We start from the raw sequence: 22237 nt of genomic DNA, 5'->3' as shown, positions 1-22237 counted from the left end.
AACAATTAGTTCACATTGATGTCCTCAATTTCAGTCTATCCTCAAAAAAGTCATTCTCATTCTTTTCCATTTTTGTATTTTCATTTCCTTCTCCAACAAAAAGAAACCTGACTCCAATCATCCACAAGGTATTTACTTACTTGTTCAGCCTAAGGATACATAGGAAGTAGTTTCAGAGTTCCTAAACTATACCTCTGTGAAAGTCAGCTTTATTAACTAGAATTCAACATTTGATTAGAGTTCTTTCCATCTTTGGCCTGAACATAATGTGACTGAGATCCCTCCGGGCAGTCATTGAAGGCATAAATCCAAACACTGTGTTCACAAGTTCATTAGGGTTAATCCCCTACACACACCATGTGATTCTGTTAATCATTTGAAAGGCAGTCGGGTTCACTGGTTTCTGTTTGTATTCCATTTTTAGGTTTTCCCTTATCCTTACTGATTTTCTGCATTTGTTTTCTGATTATGTGAAATATTAACAGTGTTCCCGAAGCCAGGATTCCACAAAAAGGGACCCTTTGCTCAAGCATCCTTGACCCTAGCAACCTAGCTAGACATCTGTCCAGGGCCCAGTGTTTCAGAACCTGAAGACTCTGCTTTTGCCCAAGAGGTGAATGCCCTTCTCTGGCCCGGTAGCAACATTAACACAAACCCTCCAATTCCCAGTTTGGCGAAAACGTGCCAAAACCAAGTTTCATCATAAAATAACAAAGGTTTGAAAAAATTTAAATGCAATCGAGTGAAAAAAGGTCACAGAGAACTCTTCTTGTCCAGTTTACTTTGGGTTACACTGATGGTCTCTCTTTCATCCTTCGACACTGAACACCTTATATTTCATTTTTGAAGGCAATTACCAAGGTATAATTTCTTGGAGTGTAATTTCCATATAGAAAAAAAGCCCTTTACATTTTGATAACCTCTTAGAGTTATGTAGCTACCAACACGGTCTTGATACGGAACAGTCCCATCTCCTCCCAAAATACCTTCCTGTCACCCATTGTAGTCCGTCTTTCTCCCACCCCCATCCCTGGCAACCGCTGAGATGTTGTCCATCCCCACAGTTTTGGTCTTTCTGTAATGTGACATCTGTGGGAACATAGAGCATGTAAACTTCGGAGTACGGTATCTTTTGCCCAGTAATGTGGTTGCGATGCATCTAAGCTGCGGCCCATATCTATAGTGTATCCTTTTCATTGCTGAGTAGTACTCCGTGGTTTGGTTATCACAGTGGAAGGATGTTTGGCTTGTTTCCAGTATTTTCCAGTTACGAATGAAGTTGTCGTAATGATTGGCCTACAGGTTTTTGTGGGATCGTATGGTTTCTTTGCTCTTGAGTAAATACCTAGAAGCAGGATTGTAGGATTGTACAGCAAATATGTGTTGAAATTTATAGGAAACTACCAGAATGTTTCCAGAGTGGTTGTCCCATGTCACCTTCTCACCAGCATGGTGAGAATCCTTGTTGCACCCTTGCTGGCCATTGGTGTTGTCAACTTTTAGTGTTGGGTTTTCACTTGTGATTTATCATTGAATCTCCTTTTGGTTTAAATTTGTATTTTCCTCGGGACTACTTATGTTAAGCATCTTTTCAGAGGCTTATGGGCTACTTTTAAGTTTTCACAGGTCAGGTGCCCATTTAAAAAATTGAGTCGTTTTCTTGAATTCCCAAATGGAATTTGGGAATTACTTATACAAGTCCTGCGTAAGATGTGTGTTTTCAAAACATCTTCTCCCAAGCTGTGGCTTTATAGTCTTTCACGGGGGTCTTTTGAACAGCAGAAGCTTTAAATTTTGATCAAGTCCAACTGATTTTTTTTTTTTTAATGAGTAATGCTTGGGCTGTCATATAAGACATCTCTATTTACTAAACCTGAGGCCCATCTTAGAAGTTTTATGGTTTGGGGTTTTTAAATTTGGGCTCGTGGTTGATTCTGAATTAATTTGGGTGTTTGATCAGGTCAAGGTCAAGGTCGTTTTTTTGCTTGCGGATTTTCAGTTTTTCAGGACATTCGTTACAAAGACCTTGCTCTCTCTGCGGAATTATCTTTGTACCTTCGTCAGATACCAGTCAACCGTGTGTGGGGGTCTGTTCCTGGACTCTATGCTGTCCCATCAACCACATTTCACTTTCATTTCTTAACAGTCTAGTGAAATGTTAGTCTGGTTACCCATGATTAACTGGCTACTAATACCTTCTAGGACATGGTGACGTAGGGCCCTTCGACGTAAGGAATTTGGAAAAAGATGATCACAGGATTCTGCAAGAGACTCTATCTTTGCAGAAAGTGGTATATATTTTGTGATTGAGACTTGTGTGCTTTCTGTGTCTGAAAGCACAGAAAAGGGGCGTTAAAGCAGCCCAGGGGTACAGAAGGGCCATGAGTCCAACCTTGAGTGATAGGAGGGGGAGGTATAAGGCCACTTGGACCACACTGAGGCTTCGAGAGAACCTGGTAGGGGCAGGAGAGGCAAATGATTCTGATAACAGCAAGAATTTCCCTATTGCATGAGTTATATATGGACATGGACTTGCCCAAAAGTGTGGAATCTTCTTCTCTGGGTGGATGAGACCTTTTCTGTCCCTGGAGTTCCGGGTTGAATCCTTCAAGTCTTCCTGGGTCTCAGTTTTGTTGTCTATATAATGGGCCCTTCTATCAATATGGCCTGTGAGTCTCTTGAGTGGGAATGAGGCACTGGTATTAACTGGCATTCACTGGCAGGCATGCTGCTTTTTCCACCGGCCCCCCCGCAAAGTCTTTTTCTTTGTGAATTAGCTTGCTCGGTCCTCAGAGCATCCTGGGAGGGAGCTGGTGTAATTTGGTCCATTTCCCAGATGGGCTCCTCCCCCAGGACAAGAGTCAGAAGGACATCACAGATCTAGGAGCTTCTTACCCCAGGATCCTTTTCCCTCCTGCCCAGAGCAGCCCAGTCTCCTGGGCTGACCCCTTGCTCTGTACAAATTCTCTGCCGTCCTCTGCAGGTACCGTCAGGGTCACTGCTGACTCCGCCGTGCTGGGCTTCCTCCTGCGGGACAAGCATGAGACGGCAGGGAACAGCACCAGCATACACACCGTGACGGGCATCCTCACCCAGAACAGCAGCCAGGTCTTGCCAAGAGAGCTCTGGCTGAGAGGGCGTCTGCAGGCCCAGACCGGGAGCCTTGGGGGCCAGGCCCGCCTCCGAGCCGATGAGGCCAGCCTGGCTCTGGGTGGGGTCTGCGCCTGGGGCCCCGGGCACGGCCAGCTCTCCGGGAGCCTGAGTCACAACATCAGCACCTTGAGTGAGGCAGGTAGGAGGGGTGGATGGGGCCACATATCTTCCTCCCCAGGGGCTCCCAGTGCCTGAAGCCAAGGGGGAGGGGAGAGAAAGGAACCCCCAGCCCCCAAACGCACCTTCCAGCTATGTTGCCTTCCCCAGCCAGCATCTCCCAGGGCTTCCGTCTTCCTCCTCTTCCTCGGGGTGTTTGTGACTCATTCAGAACACACAAGGCAGGGACAGCAGCATTTGCTGAGTATTGACTCACTTCCCAGCCTGGTGGCAGAGAGCCCCTGCTGCCAGCCCCTCCCCTACGACCCCAACCGTACCCCCCCACCCGGCTTCTCAGTCTTAGAAGCTGGTCTCTCCCGGCTCTAGGATGTGCTCCTGCACCACAGTTAGGAAATAGGACACCCCCAGCTCTAGCTCCTTGGGGACTTAAGGAAGGCCTGGGGGGTGGCCCAAGGGTGCAGCAGCTAGGGGAGAGTGGGTCAGACCCCCCATTCACCTCCTACTCCCTGAAAGCTAGTTTGTGTCCCTGGGGGGTTAGAAATGGGAAGGGGACACCCGACCTCTCACTTGCTGAGTGTGGCATCTCTCCTGAGGATCAGACATGGTTTAATGCTGATGCTTTATATGCTTCCATCAGGTATATTAGGGGAAGTGGGACCTGGGAGGCCAGAGTTTGCCTCAAGACCCTGTCCCGCATAGTTAGACTGGGCTCAGCCATCTCTGTGGTTCCTTTCGCCCCCAGGACTCCCCTCGGAGGCAGAGGTGCTCCTGTCACACACCCATGGGGCTTCCAACCTGTCGGCAAGCCTGGCACTGCGGAGTGCATGGGGTCAGCTGGACGCCGCCCTCGGCCTGGATGGCCCGGCCCCTGGAGGCCCGGGCACCCGGCTCCACACCAGCCTGGCCCATACGGTGCCTGGCCTCAGGCGCTGGGGCCTCCCCTTCTCCATGGACGGCCAAGGCCACTTCCAGGTGGGTTGGGGGCTGGGGGCTGGGTGCCGGCCCGGTTTGGGGAGGTAGCGGGTCCCAGGGACACCCACAGCTTTGCTTCTGCCCAGAGCATGGGACCCCGCGTGGTGGCTGGGCTGATGGCGAGCGTGGATGGTGAGCAGCTCCGTGTGGTCCTGGAGACAAGGCGACAGCGTGGCCACCACAGGCTAGCCCTGGGGCTGCACCAGGGCCTCTCTGTGCTGCTGGGCACCATGCCCTCGCAGCTTTGGGTGAGTGACCCACCCCGAGTGGGCACACCAGAGCTGTCTCCTGTCTCTACAACTTCGGAGGTCACCTTACCCACCAGCTCCTGCCACCACCCGAGACCCTTCCCGGGCCCTGCCCATCCCTGTCCAGCCGCTCCCACCCAGCCTGGCCCCTCCCACCCAGCCTGGCCCCTCCCACCCAGCCTGGCCCCTCCCCTGACCCCCCACCCCCGTCTTCCCTCCCAACTTCCCATTCTCCCTTCCATCCTCCATCCCTTCCATCCTCGCCACCGTGCCTGTATCTCTTTCTTTCTTTCTTCTGTCCGCTCGTCCTCTTGCCCACCTGTCCTGCCCGCCCTACCCCCCAGCCCCATCTAGCAAAGTTAAAACTGCCCGCACCCTGGCCGGCGGCTAGTCCTGTGGGTACTCCCATTGGAGGAAACTCCATCACTGCCGAGGGAACCGCACGCATAGCTGACTTTGGCATTATTGTCCAGAACGAAAAGCAGGAAGCCTCCTGCGTGCTGGCGCAGGGGTGGCCGGACCGGCCGCGGTGTGTGGGAGGCTGGGCGAGCGGATTGGGGAGCGAGGGGTGCAGTGCGGCTCCCTGTAGCCCCGCTGCCTCCTGGCTTACCTTCTGTGTCACTTGGGACAAGCTGCTTGCTCTCTCTGGGCCTCAGTGTCCTAATCCGAAAAACGCGACTGCTGATGGTTCCCAGAACCAGTTAGAGCCTGGCACACACAGGCCCCTGAGCCCATGAGCTGGTTCCTTCAGTTTAATGACGATGCTGTGGGGTAGCACTGGGGTTTCTGGACTTCTCCTTGGGGGCTGTTCCCAGGGAGGCTTCCACAAAGGGAGATGGGGTGGAGCTGGAGGTCTGTGCTCCGTCCGGGCTCTCGGTTGGGGACGGAGGCCTCCTGTCCCCATATTCCCGGTGGTGGCAGTCAGCGTGGCCTCCTAACCCCCCCTGCTCTCCACAGGTCAACTGCAGCGGAGACGCCTCGTCCACCCAGCTCTCAGGGCCCTGCAAGGGGGACTTCGTGGGGCAGCCTCTCGAGGTACATGGGTCCCTGTCATAGGTGGGCAGTGGGTCCTCTCTGTCACAGGCAGATCGTGGCAGGGTGAGCTCCCTGAGCTCTGGCAGGTGCCGTGGCTCCTGGACCTGGGGCAACCGCAGGGCTTCCTGCAGACCTTGTCAGTGCTGCTCTGTAGGCACCTGAGTGGGCAGCTGGTTGGAGGCCTGGCCTGGCGGAGCTCTGTGGCTTGATGGCAGTGGAGGGGGCTGTAGCCCAGAGGACTGCGGGGGGTGGAGGGCAGAGGTATTCTGCCCCTGCGGCTCGCTGTCCTGGCCTGGCTGTACGCTGGCATCCCCCCGCAGGAGCTGGGTCACTTTCCCAGGGTCACACTGGGGCCTCAGTGGTGGGAGAGTTAACTAAGAGAATAGGGGGTCAGGACTGAAAGGGTTTTTAACAGGCTGGACAGAGGGGCTGCCTTTTCCCCATGAAACTGAAGAGCCAGGGCACGTGGAATGGGGAGCTTTGCGCCTGGCACCCAGTCAGGGTTGGGGGGGGGCTGGGTTGCTAGAAAGAGTGACGGGGGAAGGGGGTTGGGACGGGAGCGGTGAGTGGATAGCCCTTCCTTCGGGTAGCTGTGCTCTGGAATTCCAGGAAAGGGCTAGAAATCAAGGCATTCGCCAGTTCTAGAGTAGGAGGGAGAGGCAGGAGAGCTTGTGGCCTGGGCCCCCCAACCACGTGGCCTCCGTTTAGCTGCCGTGGGACCGGTAGTGTGTGTTCGCTCCCGCGTTGGTGCTGCTGTCCCCGCCCCAGGGGAAGGGGCTGCGAGCAGCTCCGGGTTCTGTGATGGGGGTGCAGGCTGGGCCCCCAGGTCCTGAGAATACATTACCCCCCCTCCACCCCGGGAAGCGGGGACTTCCTCTGGGGGCATTAAGAAAGGACATGTCTCCGACAAGCCACATGAGCAAGGCTGAGTGACTTGAGACTCTGTCACAGAAATGGGACCAGGACGCTCAGGGTGGGGCGACCCAGAGACGGGCCTACAGGGAGGGGACATCAGGGACCCAAAATGCTCTGAGGGGCCGAACTTCTTCATGACTCCCTGAGTGGCCGTTTCCAGCTCTTCAGGGAGAAGCACTTGTCAGGACTTGAGTTGGTTCCCCGGGTATGTGGGTGGCCCAGGGGTCGGGGTTCTCTTGACCACCCGGGCCAGACACAGGCACACCACCGCTTGGTGGGGTGTTCTGGGGACACCTGCGCAGCCTCACCTTGCCTTTCTTGGGGGCAGAATCTGGCCGTGTTGTCCTTGAATGGCTCCCTCCTGGTCGGCGCCTGCACGGCTAGGCTGGAGGCCCAGATGACTTCAGGGGACACATTCGCCCAGACTCACGTCCACACAGCCTGTGGCCACCGCCGTACCCACCTGGATGCCAGCCTCCAGCACACATGGCCTCCCCTTCAGGCCCTGGGGGTTGCCCCCGACAACCACATCCAGGTGTCTCTAGGGGGACACGATCCTCCCAGGGCCGGGCTGGAGGTGGCCCTTGGCCAGTGTGCCCTGACCGCGCGTGGAGATGTCGGTCCTGAGGCCAACATCACTCACACCAACTGGACCCTGTCCCTGGTGAACCGCTGTCCTCTGCTGGAGGTAAGCCCCCTCCCCACCCCGCACCCAGCACCCAGCAGTGCAGAGGCCTGGCCAGACCCCTGCCCCCCTCTATATTATTAACTTCCTACTGTATACGCAGCTCTGCTCTTAGCATGAAAAACTTCTGTTGTCTTGCCGTTATCCCCTGATTTGGGGGGAGGCATCGAGTACAAAACTTCGAGCCGAAAATGGAACCCTGACGTGAATATTCTCCCTTTTCACAAAGGGGCCCCCCTGGTTGGCTTCCGTTCTGGGGCTCAGGTTTATTCTTTTCTCTTGATCTCGCTCATCCTGCCCCTAGGATACAGGGTCTGGGAGCACTCATGAGAATATTGAGAAGTATGTGCTGATTTTTGTGAGCACTGTGTGCTGAGTACTCTCTGAAGCTTCTCAGATGTGCTCCTCAAATCCTCACCTCCACTAGGAAGGGGCTGCTTGTGTCCCTAGTCCCGGGGTCTGGAGCCCATAGAAGCTGGGAGACCGGAGTGGAATTAACCCGATCACTCCCCTCTCGTTCCCATCTTGGGTCCGTGCCTCCGTGAGGGGCATGTCGTCAGCCCTTAGTGGGACAAGTTACTTAGGCTCTCCACCCTCCAGCCAACCATCATTGAGGTCAGTGCTGAAATTTCCAGCAGCCGGTGTTTTCTGGGTGCCTGCCTCTGGCCAGCAAGTCACAAGCATTAACTCATTGACATTTCCCAGGGACTCGGGGTGCTGTAATCAAACCCCATTTCCCAGATGGGTAAACTGAGGTCCAGGTTCAGCAAGATAGAGTCAGTGGGGGACCCAGAACCGGAGCCTACCTCTGTCCGTGGGGTACCCCGGGTATTGGCTACTTTGCAGAGGGAGGTACTGGTGGAGTTGAGCCCGTAGGACGACACCGCCGTCTTCCCAGCCGGGCTCATGCCCGACACTGGCTTCCAAAGCTGCCCTTAACTCCAGCCACTTCTCCATATTCCAGGCAACAGGCATCCCGCAGGCCCTGCACGCTGAGGGCAGCCTGAGCTGGGGCCCCTGTGAGGTCAGTCTGGCCACAGGCCTCCACAGTGACCGAGGAGACGCCCTCCTGCAGCTGGCCCGCACCTGTGGGCCCCAGACCTCTGTTGTCGGGCACCTGGCCCACTCCCTGCCCCTGCTGGGCCGCCTGGGCCTGCCCCCCAGCAGCGCCATCAGCCTGGCTGTCCGGCCCCGCCCTGCCGCCCGCAGCTCCCTGGCCCTCCAGCTGGGGCCGTGCCGGCTGCGGGGCATGCTGGAGCAGCGTGGGAACCAGAGCGCGTGGACACTGGCCACCGAGCCCGGCTGCCCGCTGCTGGAGGTGTGTATGGTGGGCCAACGAGGCAGCCGGGGGTGGGGGGAGGCCCCCAGAGCCCCTGCCAGTGTGCAGCCTGAGCCTGGCCGGCTCTGTCCTCCGCGCTTCTCAAGACCCCTGCCACTCTTCCCCAAATTCTGTCTCCAACACTCGGTTCCTCTCTAGTCTTCTATTCCCATTTGGCAGACGGGAAAATTGAGGCCGAGAGAGATAAGGGTCACTCAGAGCCGTGCCATGGAAGGACCACACAGTTGCAATTTATGAATTTGCCATTTCAGTGACCTTCTGAGCGCAGGAAGGCAATGAGGGGCTCTCTCCTCTGCTGACCCTGGGGACAGGCACGTCTCGGTTATGAAACCACAGCCTGGGCTTTATCTGGGCCACGAGATGGTCTGAGAATTCTCCTGTGGTATTTGGGGGAGGAGAACCGGAGTCTCAGGAAAGGGGGACACTGAGTCGGACAGTAGAGACTGTCATCCTGCCTGTCACCTTGTCTCTCCCCTCCCAGTGGAGCCTCCTGGGAGTAGGGACAGGGTCTGGTCCCCTCGGCATCCCCGGGCACTCACAGATGCCCTGTCACTATTAAATCAGCACACCCCTGAGCCACCCACGAGAGCATAAAGCATCATGGGAGACCCACCCACTCGCACTCTAGGAGGATGGATAAGTTCTTCCTTTGCTGCCGGGGCCAGTAGCCACTAGCCTCATGCAGCTACCAAGCACAGAGCAACGGAGAAGCTGAATTCCTCCTTTTGCTTCATTTTAATTTCAATGGAAACATCTCCACATGGTTAGTGACGATCCTACCGGATGACCTAGATTAAAGGCACAGACTGTAGAAGACAGATTGGGTACAGGCCTGAGCTCTGCTGGTAACCCCTGGTATCCTGGGCATTCATTCGTTTTGCCTCTTTGAGCCTCAGTCTTCCCATCTGTCACATGGGGACAGCGACTGCCCAGGTCCGGGCTGGGGACAGGCTGAAGAAAGGTGATTTCCTACAGAGCACTTAGCTTGAGGCTATGTGGGTACTGACTTTCTACACTGGTTACTTATTGTGTGTTGGGATTGCTGCTCTTTCGTGGGGCGAGGGAAGCACAGATTGGGGAGATGGGGAGCTGGAGGGGCGAGATGGTGGCAGATGGAGAATCAGATTCGCTCTCCTGACCTGGGACCTCTCTCTGACCCCCTTCTGGTCTGCCAGGGCCTGGGTCTCCCAGCAGGGACGCAGCTCAATGGCTCCCTGCGAGCCACAGGTGGAGAAGCAGCGGTGTCCGGGGCCCTCGCATCGCCCGGCCAGACCGCGTCCCTGACCTTGGCGGCGGCCGTGCACCCATCGGAGGCCACACTCCGAGTGAAGCTGAGTCACACGCTGCCCACGCTGCGGGCCATCCCCCCAGAGGCCTTGCTGAGCGTCCAGCTTGGGTGGGCGGCTGGGCACCGGCTGGGTCTGGAGCTGCAGGCGGGGGCCTGTGAGCTGCAGGGCGGTGGCAAGCTGCGCCTAGACCATGGGCTGCACTGGTGGGTGCTGGCTGAGAGCTCCTGCGAGGCCCTGCAGGTAAGGGGCGCTGCGGTATGGAGGGGGGATAGGCCCCACAGTCTCCAGGGGGGCAGGGCGGGGCCTTCTTTTCAACCACTGGGGAAACAAGAGAGATTAAACCCCAGGGGAAGGGACTCGTCAAATACTTATTGAGCCCACCCTGTGCCCTGGAAATACAGCCATGAACCAAGCAGAGGTAAATGCCTGCCTATGGGAGACAGGCAACCCCAGGCATCCATCAGCGAAGTGCAGACTGTATCAGTTAGTGATAAGGACTACGGCGAGGCAGGCAGAAAGTGGGAACAGGGGCGTGAATAACAGGACACACACTGCAGTTTTTAAAAGTTAGTCAAGATTGGCCCCAAAGACAAGACGACATTTGAGCAGAGACTTGAAGGATAAGGAGGAGGAGCCACGTGGCTATCTGGGGAGAGAGCCTTCTAGGCAGGGCCAGTGCAAAGGTCCTGAGGCAGAGCCAGAAAGGCAAAGCATTTGCTAGAGCCAGGGTCACCAAAGCCTTTCTCTAAAAGGCCAGAGAGTAAGTATCTTCAGTTTTGCAGGTTGTGTAGCCTCTGTGGTTAACTACTCAGCCCTGTGGTTACAGCACAAAACACGTATAAACAATAAACACACAAATGGGCGTGACCATGTGCCAAGAAAACTTTATAACAGCAGATAATGGGCTGGGTATGGCCCATCCACCTTCCTTTGCTGACTCCTGCTGTATGAAAAGCACAGGAGGTGGGAGAGCGCTCAGATTCAGGATCCTCTGTAGAGGCTGAGACAGAGGACTGGCTGGAGGTTTGGGAGCGGGGGTGCGAGAGAGGGGGCAGGGGAGCAGGGTGTCTCCTCTGCTTGTGTCCCGTGTGTTGAGAGGGCTGGGGTTGCTGGTGCCCGTGACGGGCAGCACAGTGGGAAGAGGAGGGCTGGGGAGGCGTCCCCGACCCAGCCCCATCCTGGACGTGTTAAACTTGCCAGGGCTGTTGGATGCCCAGGTGAAGCTATGGGGGGCAGCTCTTGGGGTCAGGAGCTTGGCTGTGGTCTCTGAAAGCCAGGGGGACTGGCTGAGATGTTAATGGGGTGGGTGTGGACCGGGGCAGGGCATCAGGGAGCGGCTCTGGGTACCAGCTACCAAGGACAAGCAAGGGAGGGCGAGAAGCCCAAGGGAGGAAGGGCCTGGAGGCCTGGGAGGAAGGCCTTTCAGGGAGGGGGTGGGTAAGAGGGTTGGGGGCTGTGTCAGGCAGGTGCGGGTCTCAGCAAAGCCCGTGTTGGCAAGGCCATCTGGGAGGCCAGAAAGCATTAGACTGAGACATGGCTCTGCCCCCTTGTCTCTGGGTGGCTTTGAGCAAGTCACCGTTCCTTTCTGGGTCTCCGTTTTATCACAAAATGACGTGTGAAGACCCCTCTGCTATCAGGATTAGTTAAAACGGCAGACACCCGCTGCCCAGCACGGCCCAGTGCACGGTGGGGTCTGGAGAATGGACGTGTCTTTCCCTGCCCCGTGCTAAGGCACGGAAGCCTTGGAGGGCTCTTGCGTGTGCTGGGAGCTCTGTGGGAGAGCTGGGTCTGCCCCGGGAGGGGAGAGGCGGAGGGCTCTCCAGCTCCTCTGGTTGTAAGACTGTTGGGCAGGTTGGTCCACAAGACCGGGTTCTCCTCCGGCCAAAATCAGATCCCTGGGGATTCGGGAAGGGCGGGGAGGCAGGAGGGGGAAACTCATTAAACAGAGGAGAGAGCCACAGCCAGGGGGGCCCTCGGGCACTTTGAGACCGTGATCAAAGCCGCAAACCCTGTCCTAGAAAAGACGTTCACATCCCACTGGGTGGACAGTTCGAGAGGGAGGTCTTAGGACCCCTGATCGAGAGCCCTGCTTTTGTGTCTCAAAACCTCTCCAGGCTCTGGGGGTCCCCGGCCGAGTCAACAGCTCCGGGGCCGTCGCCGTGAACTCCGTGGCTGTGGACGCCCGGGTCCTAGTCGCCGTGAACCACAGCTCGCTGCGAGGCCTGCTCACCCTCAAGGCTACCGAGGTCAGATCACGGGGGTCGGGGTGCCTGGGGACACCAGGGAAGGGGAGCTGAGGTCCGAGGAGAAGCACTGGGTGCTCTCCTAGCTTCGAGATGGGAGCCTCGGGACCCGTACGTGGAGGCATGAGGCTTCCAACAAGAAGCCCCACGGCCCCCCACTTTTCTCTTGCTCGTTTGCTTTAAAATTTAAAAAAAAAATAAAAAGGTTTTATGGAAATGTAACAAACATGACAGGGAGAGGGCAGAGATGAAAAGTACTCAGTCGGGTGGCATTTTCCCAGAGCAAATGAAAGTGCAGAATGTGACCAGAACCCCAGAAGCCCCACTCGGGCCCCCTTCTTCTCACCGGGCACACCCAGGAGCTCCCCCCCCCCCCATGCACGTTCTTGAATGTCCCGTCCGTCCGTGGAAGCACGCAGCATGTTCCTTTTCACATCTGCCTCCTCTTCAACGTGTTTGTGCGGGGCACCTGGGGGGCGCGGTCGTTGGAGCATCCGTCTCTCGGTTCTGGCTCAGGTCCCTCTCTCGGGGCTGTGAGTTCGAGTCCCGTGTCAGGCTCTGCGCTCAGCGTGGAGTCTGCTTAAGGCTTTCTCTCCCTCTCCTTCTTCCTTCTCCCCTCAAATAAGTGCATCTTTGAAGAGCCACACCACAAAACCATTAGGTTTGTGAGATTTCCTGCCTTGCTGTTGATTGTACCTCATGGCCGTATAGTATTGGGCAGTGTGGATGTATTACAGGCCATCTGTCCTTCTACCCATTAGCTTTTGGGGGCTGTCATCCTTTTACTGTAGATCTGGTTAGTTAGTCATGCACCTGTTTTTATTTTGTTTTAAAAATTTGTATTGTAAAATACATATAAAATTTACCATCTTGGGATGCCTGGAAGGCTCCGTCGGTTCAACGTCTGCCTTCAGCTCGGGTCATGATCTCAGGGTCCCGGGATCGAGCCCCGCATCAGGCTCTCTGCTCAGTGGGAAGCCTGCTTCTCCCTCTGCCTGCCGCTTCCCCTGCTTGTGCGTGCTCTCTGTCTCTCTGACAAATAAATATGTGATTTTTCAAAAAAAATTAACCGTCTTAACCATTTCTAAGTTGGAAGTTCAGTGGTCTTCCTACCCATGTTCTTGTGCAGCCCTCTCCACCCTCCGTCTCCGGGACTGTCTTCCTACTGCACAACGGAAACTCGATCCCCATGACACAGCAACTCCCCGCTCCCTGCTCCCCCCACCCCAGCCCCTGGCAACCGCCATACCCTTTTCTGTCTCTTTGGGTTTGACTACTCAGGGCACCTCCTCCAGGTGGAATCACACAGCATCTTTCTGTGACCGGCTTCGTTCGCCCACCATCATGTCCTCAGGGTTCCCCCACATTGTCGCTGCTGTCAGAGTGTCCCTCCTTCCTTAAGTCCCCGCAACGCCGCGCGGTGTGGACAGATCACACCGTGTTGCTCATCCGTCCGCTGATGTTCAAGTTGTTTCCGACCTTTGAGCACCGGGAGCAGTGCTCCTAGGACCACGGTCACGCAGATCTCTTTCCAAGACCCGGCTTTCAATTCTTAGGGACGCAAGCGTCTAGTTTTTGCTTCTTGCAAATAACACTGCCTCAAGCTCGCTGGTATGCCTGTGTTTCGGTGAACTAGATCAGAGAGGGTGTGCGGGCTCAGCCCTGCCTGCCTGATTCTCTCAGAGCTCGCCGGCCTGCCCGGAGCTGCCTGGGAAAGTCGCTGACCGTCACGTCAGTAGACAGAGCGGCCTTGCAGGGCGTTCTTCACGCCCTTCTGTGAGCATCGTCTGAACGTCTCGGGAGGTTGTTTTTTTTTTTTTTTGTCTTTTATTTGTCCAGATGTTTTTCTCTCTGCTACATCCCAACCTGCAAGGCGCGTCCTTCTCCAAGTCTGTGGGTCCCTCCCTCAACCTCGCCGAAGCCTTTCTTTCTGAGGTTCCTCTCCACCCCCGTGAACTTTGCACTCGCCCCTTCCTTTCTATCAGGCATCCCAAAATACGTTCGCTGCCTTTGGTGGCAATTCCCCTGACTGTTCTTCTAGGGTGCGGTAGACAACAGGGAGGGGGAGACGGGGCTTGATTTAATGTCTGAGTAGTTTATGCTCTCCTCCGTGGGGGACTCTGGCCACCTGCCAGGCACGGAGTCTGTTTCTCTGCCTCCTTTGCAGACCCAGCGGGAGGTGGCTATGTTGCTGGTACACAGCTTCCCCCAGCCCAGCCCCTTGGGCCTCCCAGCCCGTGTCCTACTGGATCTGGCCACCGAGAGCCACGGGCCGGGCTACAGTCGCACCCTGCGGGTCCAAGTCGACGACAAACAGGTGTGGGGCTCAGCAGGCCGGGCCTCTGGGAACTGGGGGGGCGGGGGGTTGTGGGGGTCCTGGGGACAGCCCAGCCCAAGGCCCAGGTCTCACAGTCGTCCCCGTGGGCAGGTCTCGGAGGAGTTGGCGTTCACTCGGCAGCCAGAGCACGTCTCCCTGTCCTACACGCTCTGGCACAACGTCCCCGTGCTGCGGACTCTGTGGCTGGCGGACAAGCTGGGCCTGCAGGTCAGCCTCAGCGAGCGCCAGTGATCATGGAAACTCGTGCGTGCGTTTGTGCTTTCGTGCATTCACTCAACAAACGTTCTTGGAAGTCAGGTGGATACAAAGGGGAGGTGGAACAAGGTTCAGACTTCCCTCTGAGCCTCAGTCTCCTCATCTTGATAGTGGGGATAGGGCTCTTCTCCCTAGCCTAGCCACATGCCCCTGGGTCCACAGCCTCCCTGTGGACCGAGTGCGTGTCCTTGACCCCCTTTTTAGCCTTATCTACCTGCTCTCAGCCTGGGTATTCTGGGCCGGTATCTCTCTCTGCTGCACGGAAGCTCCCCACTTTCTTCTTCTTTAGGCCCCATACGCGTAGGTCTGTATACTTGTGTCTCTCCCCTTGGAGGCCGATGGGCTCCTGGCTGGCCCAGCCCGGCCGCCGGCCCCTCCCGTTTCGGCATCTCAGGGGCACCTCCTCCCCACGCCCCCAGCATCACCGCAAAACCCTCGGTGTCAACCTCCATCCCTGTTCCACTCACATCCCAGACCCCGCTGTCAGCAGACGCGGATGGTGTGTCCTCCCAGATGTGCCTGGAGCCTGACCCCTTGTTCCCCACCTCCAGCTGTGTCGTCTGCTCCAGGCCACCTTGGGTCACACCCAGGTTCCAGCCACCTAGCTGGGCTCCCGCCTTCACTGCTGCCCCCTCGGGTCTCCACCCAGAGCCCCTCCACGTCCAGCCTGGCCCCAGAAACCTCGTGCAGGGATCTGGTGCTGTGCCCTCTCTGAGCTCACCTGCCGGGGACTCCCCACTTGCTGACTTTCCTCCGGCTCACTGGCCCCTGTACTCAGGCTCGCCAGATGTTTCTTCCCTTCGATGCCCACCGCCCGCTCCTGGCCTCCCCAGGTCTTTGCACTCATGTCCCCTCTCTGGCCTTCCCTGAAGACCCCTGCCCTGGCCCGTGTCTCCCCCACCCGAACCGTCTGTAAAGAAGATGGCTTTGCTTCTCGTCTGCCACTCAGAGCACACGTGAGACCAGACGGCTGGGGACTCCCCCACTCACGACCCATTTGCTGGCGCCCCCTTCCCTGCCCGCGGGTGTGTTCAGCCCCGAGCCCTACTTGAGGGATTTTCACGGGCATTCATCCGGTGAGTGTGCTGGATCCTTCACTCGCCCCGCAGCCTCTCCTCCCCTCCCTGAGGGCAGGGACCGGGGGCTGAAGGTTCCAGCTTCTCACCAGGGCTTGGTCTTTCTGGGGAGCCCACCGAGAGTCCCCTCAGTAGAACAGAAAGCACTGGTCTCACCAGGAAATTCCAAGGGGTTGAGGAGCTCCAGTAAGACGCTCCCCTCTCCCACTCACTGGGGAGCTTGCAAGGGCGGGAGCTCTGGGTCAGGGACGGGGATCACAGGCCAGATGGGGGCAGGAACCGGGGACAAAGGCATAGATAGCTATGCCTGTGTATTTCTTAGTATCTCACATGCTCCCGATTGCTTTTTCTTTTCCATCCTCTTTCCGTCCGGCCCGCGATGGCTTCTACCTTGTCCTGGTCTGTCTCCCGCAGCCGGCCTCCAGGCTGCACGGCCCCGGCAATCCCGTGTTTGGTGCACAACGGCATCTCCAGGTGCAGGACAGGGCCTGGCACTTAGCAGGCGCTCAGCCAGCATCACCGAAGGGCAGGACAGCACTTCCTGCTTTGTAGAGCCCCTGATGCCACTCAGCGAGGGGCTTTATGCCCCTGCTGGTCGCTGCTGCTCCAATGGGGGGCAGAGGCTGCAGACTCAAAGCCTTTGGGGGCCAGGTAGAGAGCTGAAAATGGGTCGGGGGGCTGCTTGGGGACATAGAGAGCTCGTGCCTGTCGAAAACCTTCCAAAGCTATGTTTTATTTTGCAAACATTTTTTTTATGGTAGTATACTATATTAAAGTATTACATTTTAAGTCTTTTAAAAAAAATTTTATTTAACGGTGAGAGAGAGCGCAAGCAGGAGGAGTCGCAGGCGGAGGGAGAAGCAGGCTCCCTGCCGAGCAAGGAGCCCAGCGTGGGACTCGATCCTAGAACACTGGGATCATGACCTGAGCTGAAGGCAGACAGCTAACCCACTGAGTCACTCAGGCGTCCCCCATTTTAAGTATTTTCAAGCATTTTCAAGGGCACCGGGTCTGTTCATAGTGGTGTGCCTCCGTTCTCTCATTCCAGAACTTTTTTTTTTTTTTTTTTTTTTTCCCATTCATTCCAGAGCTTCTTAACTACCCCACACGGAAACCCCGTAGCTGCAAGCAGCCGTTCCTGGGCCAGCACACCCCACCCAGCAACATAGCGCATGTCCCCTTGCTCTTTCCTAAACGGACTCCTGCAAGGCGGGGGTCTCAGCTTCCCACCCCCCAACCCCACAGTGCTGTGGGTCTTTGGGAGCCAGAGTGAGCTGGGCTGGGCTGGCTGTCTCAGCCCCTCCGCGAGCCACCCTCTCCGGCGGGTCATTCCAGGCCTCTGTGGACGTTCCCAGCAGCGGCTCCAGCTTCCAGCATTCCGGACGCCTCTCAGCAGGGCCCACGTCCGTGAACTACTCCGTGAGTGGCCGTCACCGTGCAGGGCACCTGCAGCTCTCTGGCCGGAGCGAGCACAACAGCGTGACCCTGTTGCAGGCCGGACTCCCGGGCCAGGCCCACCTGAGCGCCAAGTTGCAGATACACGGTAAGGCACCCAGCGCCCCGCCCCAGGACCGGAGGGCCGGTTCCCCCCACCCCGGGGCCTGCTCGCCACTCTCAAAACCAAATGACATCCTTGCCCTTGAAGCCCTGGTTCCCGGGGGGAGGCTGTATTCCTTTCCTAGGCTTGCAAAGATGGGTCCCCTCTAGCATTCCTGGAGCCCAGGTGTCCGCAGGGCCGTGCTTCTGCCGAAGGCTCGGTGGGGGGATCCTTTCTGGACTCTTCCAGCTCCAGGAGGCCCCAGCCGATCCTTGGCTCATGGCTGCCTCCCTCTGATCTCTGCCTCTGTGTCCGGGCCTCTTCTCTTCTTTTAAGGATCCCCGTCACTGGCTGAGGGCCCTCCCTACTTCCGCAAGACCGCGTCTTGACCTGATCCACTCTGCAGGGCCCCCATTTCCAGATAAGGCCACATTCCATTGGTACTGATGCTTACGGCTTCAACATGATTTTTAGGGATAAACAGTTTAACCTCTAATAGAGGGGGGAGGTAGTAAGAGCCAGTGTTGATGGGGTGCTTACCATATACCAGGCAAGCTCTCTGAACACAGAAGCTCAGTGAGTCTGCTCAGCCATCCACTCAGGCCACGGGAAGCTCGAAGCCCGTAGTGGGGCCTCTGAGCCCTCAGGATCCACACCCTCTGTTCTCTCACCCCGTCTTCTGGCCCCTGCTCATTTCACTCCTTGCTAGTCTTCAAACACATGGGGCTGGCTCCTGCCTCTTCAAACACATGGGGCTGGCTCCTGCCTCAGGACCTTTGCACAGGCTTTTCCTCTTTCTGGGAGGTTCTTCCCCTGCACGTCTGCTTGTCTCGACCCCTCCCTGCCTTCAGATAGTTTTCAAGTGTCATCTCTTAGTGAGGCTTTCCCCACCCAGCTTATTTACTGGCATCCCCGCCTCCCTCAAGCTCACCCCATCCCTGGTCCTGGCTTGGTCGCTCTAACATCCTGCGTGACTGACTCACGACCTTCATTTGTCATTGCCTGTCTTCTGCCCACCCCACCCTAGAATGCACTCTCCACAAGGACAGGGATGATTTTTGCCTGTTTTAGAGAGTGGAGCCTAGTAGTTATTCAGTTAATCTGTTGAGTGAATTCGTGAATATATGAGGTCGGGGTTAGTAACTGTTCCCATTCTGCAGCGGAGGAAAGGAAGCTCAGAGTGGTTGAGTCACTTGCCCCAGGTCACACAGCCTTGGAACAACGAGATCAGGACCTGAATCCAGGCAGCGTGGCTCCAGCCCCCCTTCTGGCTATCCCCTGTGTAGAATGCAGAGATCAGGAGCCCTCGGGGGCTCCCCTGTCACTTGGATCATCTTCTCCTGGCCTCAAACTTTTCCGTCCTTGGCTTTGAGCCCCCTGCGAGGTGACTGGGTACTTGGAGCAGAAAGGGGGACTGACCTCACAGACTGCTCCGAGGAAGGGCTTATTGGGGACATGGTATGTCAATGATGGGACGGTCATTCCAGGGTGACCCAGTTCCTGGCCCCTGAGAGGCCTGGCGCGGTCACCTGCGGCCAGGGAGGCATCTCCCCTCCCCACGGCTGCTCGCGTTCGGTTGTCCCAGCCCCTCGGTGGGAGGCGTTTTCTGCTTGGCCTTAACATTCTTGCTGTCTCTGACCATCTGAAACTTCCCCGGGCTTGGAGACTGGGGCTCCTTCAATGTGGGTCCCTTCCTCCTCGGGCCCCACACGTAGCAGGTGCTTGGGGTTGAACATCGCCTGGGAAGGAAGGAAGAGAGCCCTTCCTGGGACCTGTGTGTCCGACGGGCAGGTGTTCTCCGGGGTGTTCTCTCTCTTCATCTTGGCAGGGTCACTCAGGGTGGGCTGGCTGTGCCCACTTTATTGATGAGGAAACTGAGGCTTAGAGCGCCACCTGCCCTGATGGGCCCAGATGGCAGGTGAAGCAGGTATCACGGGCAGGAGCTGTGAGCTGCACCAACCCCACCCTCGCCATCCCCGCTGACGTAGGCTAGGTTCACCTCTGTACCCGGAGAGCTGCTTCCTACTGCAGCAGGGGGATTTAAGTCCAAAAATAAGAAGGACGAAGCTCCTGGAATCGCCTTTCCTGGAGGGTCCCATGGAGGCCACATCATGGAGGTGTGGTCGGGCTGGGAGGCAGGATCCCGGAGGTTCCCCGGGCGGGTAGGATGGGCGGGGACCCTCCATCCTGGGCCGGGTGGGCTCCAGGTCAGTCTCATTTGATATCCTCTGCATGTTTGATAAACCCGGAGACACATGTTTCTTTGTCTGTTTCCTTGCCTGTGATGTGTCCGGAGCCGTGCCAAGTGCTGGGAACAGAGCAGGGAACAGACTGAAGGTCCTGCCCTCACGGGGCTGACCGACCCCAGGGAGGGAGAAGGAAGGGTCGGGGGGTACTTCAGGTGGGCTCTCAGGGGTGTTACTTCAGCAGCAATCCTGGGGAGAGGACCTGGCCTGGCCACGCTCATCCAGGGGACACCGCCTGGCTGATGAAGTCCCAGAGGCTCTTGAGAAGCAAAAGCCTTGTCTGGCATCGGTCCCACACGCACAGGGAGGTGAGCCAAGCCCCCAGCAGCCTGTGCCCTTCTCTGCCCCTAGAGACCCAGACCTGGGCCAGCGTGGCCCTCCACGGAGGGGATGGTGCTGTCAGCGTGGACGCGGCAGTTCTGGTATCCTGGCCGGCGAACGGCTCCCTGGAGCTGCTGGTGAACGCCAGCCACGCGGCTCCCGCTCTCCGGAGGCTGGGCCTGCCCTCGACCACCCAGGTGAGGAGTGGGTGCACCTGCCAGGCTGGGCTCCCCGCTAATTCCGTCCACTCCGTCCTGTTCCCTAGCGTGCAGGGGACCAACTACGGGCTCGCCCAACAGATGTCCTGCGCTGTGTCTCTGCAGCACTCTACAATTGGTAGATGGTGGAAGCCCCCGTTCCAGGTCCCCGCCCTGTGTGCTTTCTGCCTTTCCGCTCTCGCCCTCGAGCCAAAGCCCAGCTTTTGCTGTTGGAGCCCTGCTCCACGCTCAGTGTCGTCCAAGGGGTTTTCCATGGCCTGATTCCTTTCCTCCTTCTAATGCCCCCGCGAGGGGCAGGCGGCCTAGTTCTTAAGAACCCCAGCTCTGGACATCAGATCCCAGCTCTGACTCACATAGCATGCTGTGTGACCTCAGGCAAGTTCCTTAGCCTCTCTGTGCCCTCAGTCTATTCCTGAAATGGGGATGATAGTGGTACCGACAACATGGGGTTTGGGAGGATGGAGACAGGGGTGGCGTCTGGTCATCAGATGCCGTAGAAGCATTTGCTGCTGTGACGACAGTCCCTGTCATCCCTGTCCACGGGACACGCGTGTGTATGTCACCTACTCAAGGTCATGTAGCAAGGAGGCAGCAAAAGGGGCTCAGGCTGGCACCTGGGCCCTTTCCCACGATGCCCTCCCACCTCCGAGAGGGGGAATCTGCTGTGGTCTCCTGAATGGGGCCAGGCCCTGGTCACTGTCACTTGGCTGAAGGTCACCTGTCCGAGCTGGGCTCTCTGGCTGCCCATTCCGGAAGCTTCATTCGCAACCTCTTGTTTCTGGTGACCAGCACTGCCCTGCCCCCACTGCCCTCTGCCGTGTGGAGAGCCCCGGGTACCCCTCATGCAGTGGGTCTTGGTCCTTGGTCACTGTACCCCACAACAAAGCAGACCTGGTTTCGCTCTCCCTCACCTCCTCTAAACCCCCTTTCCTTGGCTTCAGGCCAGTGATGGGGAGATGTGGGGGGGGGGGCTCATTCTTTGCCGATGTCTGGGGTGCGGGTCTGGTGGGGTGCAGTGCCGGCTGCCGGGGGGGTGCTGCCGAGTGGGCCAAGGCGGGTCCTCGAGCCTGCTGCTCTCCTCACACCTCACGCCTGCCCCTTCCGCAGCTCGTGTTCCAGAAGCTCTGGGCAGAGGAACAGATGGTGTCTTCCCTACGGCTGACCTGTGATTCTCAAGCCAGCCTGGTGCTCGACGTGCGTGGCCAGAGCCAGGAGTTCCGGTGAGGGGTTCTCTGCAGCTCTGGGGGTCCCCCTCCTCCCACCAGAAGAGGGGGTGCGGGGGAGACAATCAGTGGAGCCCCTGCTGTGTGCTGACCTCCAACCCCCAGCACCTCCTTGACCCCTCCCCGCAGCCCCACTGCCCAGATGTGGAAAGGAAGGCACAGAGAAGCAAAGTAACTCACCCGAGGTCACACAGCTAGTAAAATAACCTTGACGTTCAGGGATGCGACATGGACGAGGACTTGGTCTCACAAGTGAAATGCATGCTAGGCCTCAAATACAAATTAATAATTATTATAGCTCTTCAGCGTGAGGACCTGCTGGCTGCCTGACCCAGCGCTCAGCGGCCTCGCACGTGTATGCGTCCGGGGCGAGGGCTGCCTGGCTCCAGCACCCACACGGGGTCCCTGAGGGGCATGAGGAAGCCAGCTGGGAGCGGTCTAGACCAGTGGTTCTCACCTGGGGCGGGTTTGCCCACCCGGAGTCACTTGGCGATGTCTGGAGAAATTTCCGGTGGCTTCTGGTGGGCAGAGGCCAGAGGCAGTGCTAACCCTCACCCAGAGCACAGGTTGGCCTGTGGCCATGGGCCATCTGACCCAAGATAGCGCTGCTGTGAAAGAAGGACCAGAAGGGGGCAGCGCCCCATGGCAGCAGCAGTGGGGAGCCCCGAGCACCCTGGCCTGAAGGGCCACGGTGAGCACAGGGCTGCCAGGAGGGAGCGCAGTTAAAATCCTGTTGTCCAGACCCTGCAGAGGCCTCCCCTGCCCAAACCTGAGCGGAGACACTCAGCCCAGTACCCCTGCAGCCCCTTTTGCTGAAGGGGAAACTGAGGCCCAGAGGTGCTATATCCTGCATGCCAGAACCAGGCACGGGCCGGGGGGGGCCAAAACGTGGATCACCCGGCACCAGGCTGTGGCCCTAACCACGGCCCCGCTCGGCCCTCAGGCCCAGGGCACGTGAACGGCCCTGCCTGGGCTCTGGGTGTGTCTGTGGATCTCCTGCCCTCTGCGGGTGGTGGGGGCTGGTCTG

General features: G+C 57.6%; 1 protein-coding gene across 1 annotated transcript in view; it reads left to right on the top strand.

The window, feature by feature from the left end:
- LOC122896077 overlaps positions 1–22237 on the top strand; it is a 139181-nt gene that overhangs the window by 85749 nt on the left and 31195 nt on the right. The window contains exons 39-45 of the mRNA XM_044234017.1: positions 2984–3292; positions 4013–4242; positions 4329–4490; positions 5448–5525; positions 17001–17208; positions 19800–19966; positions 21095–21207. Coding sequence (XP_044089952.1) covers positions 2984–3292; positions 4013–4242; positions 4329–4490; positions 5448–5525; positions 17001–17208; positions 19800–19966; positions 21095–21207 — 1267 coding nt within the window. The remainder of the gene's footprint in view (positions 1–2983; positions 3293–4012; positions 4243–4328; positions 4491–5447; positions 5526–17000; positions 17209–19799; positions 19967–21094; positions 21208–22237) is intronic.

The sequence above is a fragment of the Neovison vison genome, chromosome 14 (genome assembly GCF_020171115.1).
Source record: "Neovison vison isolate M4711 chromosome 14, ASM_NN_V1, whole genome shotgun sequence".
Taxonomy (NCBI): Eukaryota; Metazoa; Chordata; class Mammalia; order Carnivora; family Mustelidae; genus Neogale; species Neogale vison.
This window is presented reverse-complemented; position numbering and strand designations above follow the sequence as displayed.